Below are 6,784 nucleotides of genomic sequence, written 5' to 3' on the forward strand. Positions count from 1 at the left end.
TCTTTGGAACTCTGCATTCAAATGGGAGTATCTTTCCTTTTCTCCTTTGCTTTTCGCTTCTTTTCTTTTCACAGCTATTTGTAAGGCCTCCTAAGACAGCCATTTTGCTTTTTTGCATTTCTTTTCCATGCAGATGGTCTTAATCACTGTCTCCTGTTCAATGTCACGAACCTCCGTCCATAGTTCATCAGGTACTCTGTATCAGATCTAGTCCCCTTGAAACAGATCACCAGCCCAGGTTGGATGCATGAGACAAGTGCTCAGGGCTGGTGCACTAGGAAAACCCAGAGGGATAAACCACTACAATATTGTAAAGTAATTAGCCTCCAACTAATAAAAATAAATGGGAAAAAAAGAGAGATAGGATATACAGTCTTATCCAGATTGTCCAATAAACCTGTAAATTAAAAAAAAAAAAAAAAAGACCTAGTCCCTTAAATCTATTTCTCACTTCCACTGTATAATCATAAGGGATTTGATTTAGGTCATACCTGAGTGGTCTAGTAGTTTTCCCTACTTTCTTCAACTTAAGTCTGAATTTGGCAGTAAGGAGTTCATGATCTGAGCCACAGTCAGATAGATAGATAGATAGATAGATAGATAGATACACACACACACACACACACACACACACACTAGAATATTTCTCAGTCTGGCGGAGCCCGAACCGCCGCCGCCGCCACTGCTGCTGCCGCCGCCGCCGCCTGAGAGAAGCATGTCTGCAACTCGAGCTAAGAAAGTGAAGATGGCCACCAAATCATGCCCCGAGTGTGACCAACAGGTTCCTGTTGCATGTAAATCATGTCCCTGTGGTTACATATTTATTAGCAGAAAACTTTTAAATGCAAAACACCCAGAAAAATCACCATCTTCTACAGAAAACAAGCATGAGGCCAAGAGGAGGCGAACAGAGAGAGTTAGGCGAGCGAAGATCAATTCTACAGTAAATAAAGATTTAGAAAACAGAAAGAGGTCTCGAAGTAACAGCCATTCAGATCATATCAGACGAGGAAGAGGAAGACCTAAAAGTGCATCTGCCAAAAAACATGAGGAAGAAAGAGAGAAACAGGAAAAGGAAATTGACATCTATGCTAACCTCTCTGATGAAAAGGCTTTCGTGTTTTCAGTCGCCTTGGCAGAAATAAATAGAAAAATTATTAATCAAAGACTTATTCTCTGATATTTGTCTGCAAAATGTGTTGAAACTTTCTTCAGGATTACATCAGCAAATTCTTAAAACAGTTGCGGACTCTCAGGAGCATTCTGATTGCATCAATAAGGGCCCTTGATTGTTTTTTTCCTTATCATTTAGCCTGTGCCACACTTTGGGAGTGAAGCTATAGGCTTGGACTGTTTTGGGATTTCCTTGTTTACCAAGGAGTATTGTCAGTGTTTGTGTTTGGGATATATTGTATTTACTCCAAAAAGAAAAAAAAAAAAAAAAAGGAAACAAACTGGTTGGCTGTTAAAGAATTAAAGGATAGGGTTGGGAGTGGAAGTATGAAAACCAGAGAAATAAAATGATAGTTTTCAGGTTTGCCGCCAGAGATGCAATATTTTAAATACTTTGAGAAAGAGTGACTTTTAAAAATATATATTTCAGATTTGAGCACTAACATTGCATATTTACAGTTCATTTAATAAATTGGCAATTGATATTTTATTGAATGGGGAATTAATATAAACTAAGTTTTGTCTTAAATTGATTTTTTTTTGCCTTTTATTTTTATGACTTAAGGTATGGGTTATATTTAGAAGCTACTTTCTAGACAGTTTGGAAGTTTGGGTGCTATATGAAGAAAAACATTTAAGGATATATCATACTTCAGATATAAACACTTTGTTTTCTTGAATGTAATTTATTTATTGGTTAAAAAAAACTTTTTTGCTCTCAAGATGGTGCCTGTTAACCTAAACATAGAATATATTTATTACATGCAAAATATTTCTTAGATAGCCACTTTTAAGCAGTAATGTTCTTTCTGAATGGATGTTCATTTATACATCCTGAAAATTATTTAAGTTGTTACTTAACCTCACTCTGGAGGAAAAAGAAAATAAACCTTAATATTGAAACTAATAGATTAAATAGTGTGCTATAAAAAAAAAAAAAGGATAAAATAACACCATTTGTAGCTACAAAGATGGAAGTAGAGATTATCATAATAAGCGTTATAAATCCGAAAAAGAAAAACACCATATGATATCACTTATATGTGGGATCTAACATATGACTCAAATGAACTTATTTACAAAATAGAAATAGCCTCACAAGCATAGAGAACATATTTGTGGTTGCCAAGGGGAGAGGGTAAGAGAGTTGGATTGAGAGTTTGGGACTAGCAAAATGCAAGCTATTATATTTGACTATATGGACCTTTGGGGAAAACTGGGTGTTGTTTTGATGGGCAGGGCCATGCTCAGTAAATCTTTAATCCAATTTTCTTTTGATGGGTTCCCTCCCTGTTTTTTGGCCTGGGACAAAACTATGGTAGGGATAATGAAGATAATGGTGACCTCCTTTGAAAGGATTTGTGTATTCAGTGTCCCTGACCCTGCAGCAGGCCACTGTCAACCTACACCTCTGCTGAAGACTCCTGGACACTCACAGGTCAGTCTGGCTCAGTCTTTTGTAGGGACACTGTTCCTTTCTCTTGGCTCTTGGTGCATGCAAGACTTTGTTTCTGCCCTCCAAGAGTCTCTTTACCCAGTCCTGTGTAAATTCTGTAATCAAGTCCCACTGGCCTCCAAAGGCAAATTCCCTGGGGGTTCTCAGTTCTTTTGCCAGATCCCCAGGTTGGGAAGTACGTTGTGGGTCCTAGAACTTTCTTAACAGTGTGAGAATTTCTTTGGTATAATTGTTCTCCAGTTTGTGGGTCATCTGCTTGGCAGCTCTATGGTGGGGCTAATGGTGACATCCTCCAAGAGGGCTTACGCCACATGCTATATGAGCCAGGTTTGCTGCAGTCAAAGCCCCTGCCCCCATGGCAGGCCACTGCTGACCTATGTGTCAGTGTCTCCACAGGAGACACTTGAACACTCAAAAGCAACTCTGGCTCAGTCTTTGTGGGGTCTCTGGGTCCTAGTGCACAAAAGGTTTTGACCAACCTAGACAGCATATTAAAAAACAGAGACATTACTTTGTCAACAAAGGTCCGTCTAGTCAAAGCTATGGTTTTTCCCGTAGTCATGTGTGGATGTTAGAGTTGGACCATAAAGAAAGCTGAGTGCCAAATAATTGATGATTTTGAACTGTGGTGTTGGAGAAGACTCTTGAGAGTCTCTGGGACTGCAAAAAGATCAAACCAGTCCATCCTAAAGGAAATCAGTCCTGAATATTCATTGGAAAGACTAATGCTGAAGCTGAAGCTCCAATGCTTTGGCCACCTGATGCAAAGAACTGACTCATTGGAAAATACCCTGATGCTGGAAAAGATAGAAGGCAGGAGGAGAAGGGGACAACAGGTGATGAGATGGGTGAATGGCATAACTGACTCGATGGACATGAGTTTGAGCAACCTCTGGGAGTTGGTGATGGACAGGGAAGCCTGGTATGCTGCCATCCATGGGATTGCAAAGAATCAAACACAACTGAGCATCTGAACTCAGTTATATGAACTTTGGTCTGCACAATGTTGTCTCTACCTTTAAATACACTATTGAGATTTGTGATAGTTTTCCTCAATATCTTGTAATAACTCATAATGGAAAATCATACGAAAAAGATCATGTGCATATATTTGTATATAACTGAATCACTTTGCTGTACACCAGACACTAACACAGCATTGTAAATCATCTATACTTCAACTCAAAAATATAAAGACAAAGGAGCAAAGGATAAGAAAAAGATGTTGGGTAAAAGTTTGGAAGAAAAATGAAAATAAAAGTGTTCATCACTCAGTCACGTCCAATTCCTTGTGACTGCATGACTGTAGCATGCCAGGCTCCTCTGTCCATGGAATTATCCAAGAAAGAATACTGGGATCGAACTTGGGTCTCCTGTGTTGCAGGTGGATTCTTTACTGTCTGAGCCACCAGAGAAAGCAGGTTCATTATCTTATTAAGAATCTATCAATTGATACTATTTTATCCTGTATCTTCATAGAGAAGAGTAGGTTATCTTTGTATTTAAGAATATTCCCTATAAGAATAAAGCCAGAATAACTTCAAGTTGTTAGAATAAAAAGTGAATGAAACATGAGCAATTCAGAAAAAGTAATGTTGGAATTATCATGTTTGATAAAGGTTTAATATAGGTAATATGTAAAGAGCTTATCAAGCAATATAAAAGAATATCTCATATTTTAAACTTGGATACAGTTCAAATTCTCCAGACCATTAGCTATGTAACATTAAAAATAATCATTTTATTATAAGGAATCTAGTGAGTTTACATTGAACATTGACTCTAGTCTCTTTATTTGACTTAATCCACAAAAGACTCTTGGGATCTTATTGATAACCCAGTAGATCACATGGAATAATAGGAGATCAAAGGGAAGAAAATTTAAGCACATTTTTGAGATAAGAGAAAATCAAATATCCTCCTGACCTTTTATTAAGCACCAATCACAAGAAAGAAAAATCATAAGAGAGTAGATTCACCAAGGTGTGTAGCCTTGTAATATAAAGTGTCTAGCAATCTGACTAAGTGTGTATTTCCACTTATTGGGGAGGAACAAAGAAGAGTTTTGGAAGGGAAGGGGAATTGTCTCTTCCCCTCTAATTTGAAACACATAACAAAATATCTATTTAGAAATGGTGGTGAAGGAACTAGACATGAGGGAGTTTCCACTTTGTACTTTGCACATTTTTAATTTTAGTTTGTCAATACTGATTTTACAACTAGGATAAGTAATAGATACTGCAGTTAACTACTATTTTTGTTTAAAAAATAATTTCATGCTCTGTTCTTAGAAAGTATCTCTGAAAAGTTATAAGCTTGAATTTCTACAAGTGAAAACAAAAGTACTAACTCATTCTCCACGTTTTCTTTTTTTTCTTTCTTTCTTTTTTTTTTTTTCGGTTTCAATTACCTGTTGTGTTGCCAAATTGGATTTCTTACTGATGGTATATTTAAAGGTCCCTTTGTTTCTCTTTCCCCTCTCCTTTCCATGGCTAAGACTTCCAAAACTATATTAGATAATAGTGGTGATAGTGGTCACCCTTGTTTTACTCCTGGAGGAAAATCTCTTAGTTTTTCACAGTTGACAATAATGTTTTCTGTGGGTTTATCATATATGATCTTTAGTATGTTGAGGCATGTTCCTTCTATGCCTACTTTCTCGGGAGTTTTCATTATAAATGGGTATTGAATTTTGTTGAAAGCTTTTTCTGCAGCTATTGAGTTGATTTTATGGTTTTTATCTTTCAGTTAATATGGAGTATCATATTGATTTATTTGCATATATTGAAGAATTCTTGCATCAATGGGATATCACTTGATCATAGTGTATAATCCTTTTAAAAAGCTGTTGAACTCTGTTTGCTAGAATTTCATTGAAGATTTTTATGTTCATCTGTGATATTGGCCTATAATTTATTTTTGGTGATATCTTTGTCTGGGTTTGGTATCAGGGTTATGGTGGCCTAAAGAATGAGTTTGGGAGTTTTCCTTCCTCTGCAATTTTTTGAAAGAGTTTGAGCAGGGTAGGTGTTAGCTCTTCTGTAAACTTGGTAAAAGTCACCTGTGAAGCCATCTGGCCCTGGGTTTTTCTTTGTTGGAAGATTATTTGGTCACATTTTTTATTTCAGTCATCATGATTAGTTTATATTTTCTATTTCTTCCTGATGCAGTATTGGAAGGTTGTGTTTTCCTAAAAACTTGCTCATTTCTTCCAGATTGTCCATTTGATTGGCAAAGAGTTTCCCATAGGAATCTCATATGATCCTTTGTATTTCTACACTGTCTATTGTAACTTCCCCTTTCTGATTTCATCAAGATTGGAAAAGAAGTAAAATTCTCATTGATTGCAGATGACACAATAGTATACATACAAAATCCTAAAGCTGCCCCCAGAACATTACTAGAGATAATCAATGAGTATAAAAATTTGCAGTATATAAATGTAATACACAGAAATCACATGCATTCCTATACAATAACAATGAAATACCAGAAAGAGAAATTAAGGAAACAATCCCATTCACCACTGCAACAAAAAGAATAAAATACCTAGGAATAAACCTACCTAAAGATGCAAAAGACTTCTATGCAGAAAATTATAAGACACTGATGAAAGAAATGAAAGATGATACAAACAGATTGAGAGATGATATACCATGTTCTTGGATTGGCAGAATCGATATAGTGAAAATGACTATACGACCCAAAGCAATCTACAGATTTAGTGCAATCTCTATCAAACTACCAATGGTATTTTTCAGAGAATGAAAACAAAAAACTTCACAATTTGTATGTAAACATAAAAGACCCAGAAAAGCCAAAACAATCTTAATAAAGAAAAACGGAACTATAGGAATCGATCTTCCTGATTTCAGACTTTACTACAAAGCTTCAGTAATCGAGACTGTATGGTACTGGAATAAAAACAGAAATGTAGACCAATGGAAAATGTAGAAATCACAGAGAAAAATCTGTGCAGTTCAGTCAGTTCAGTCACTCAGTCATGCCCCACTCTTTGAGACCCCATGAATCACAGCACGCCAGGCCTCCCTGTCCATCACAAGCTCCCAGAGTTTGCTCAAACTCATGCCCATTGAGTCGGTGATGCCATCCAGCCATCTCATCCTCTGTCGTCCCCTTCTCCTGCCTCCAATC

The 6,784-nt window shown here is 36.7% G+C and overlaps 1 protein-coding gene across 1 annotated transcript; it reads left to right on the plus strand.

Annotated features, from left to right (window-relative positions):
• Positions 1 to 660: 660 nt before the first annotated feature.
• Positions 661 to 2,077, plus strand: LOC122690079 (UPF0547 protein C16orf87 homolog). The gene has a single exon (XM_043897043.1). It carries the CDS (start codon positions 716 to 718, stop codon positions 1,178 to 1,180), a length of 465 nt encoding a protein of 154 aa, XP_043752978.1. The 5' UTR covers positions 661 to 715; the 3' UTR covers positions 1,181 to 2,077.
• The last annotated feature ends 4,707 nt before the right edge of the window (positions 2,078 to 6,784 follow it).

The sequence above is a fragment of the Cervus elaphus genome, chromosome X, assembly GCF_910594005.1.
Source record: "Cervus elaphus chromosome X, mCerEla1.1, whole genome shotgun sequence".
NCBI classification, from domain to species: domain Eukaryota; kingdom Metazoa; phylum Chordata; class Mammalia; order Artiodactyla; family Cervidae; genus Cervus; species Cervus elaphus.

Coding starts and splice junctions, on each gene's coding strand:
- LOC122690079 (XM_043897043.1), top strand. CDS start 716: ATGTCTGCAACTCGAGCTAAGAAAGTGAAGATGGCCACCAAATCATGC.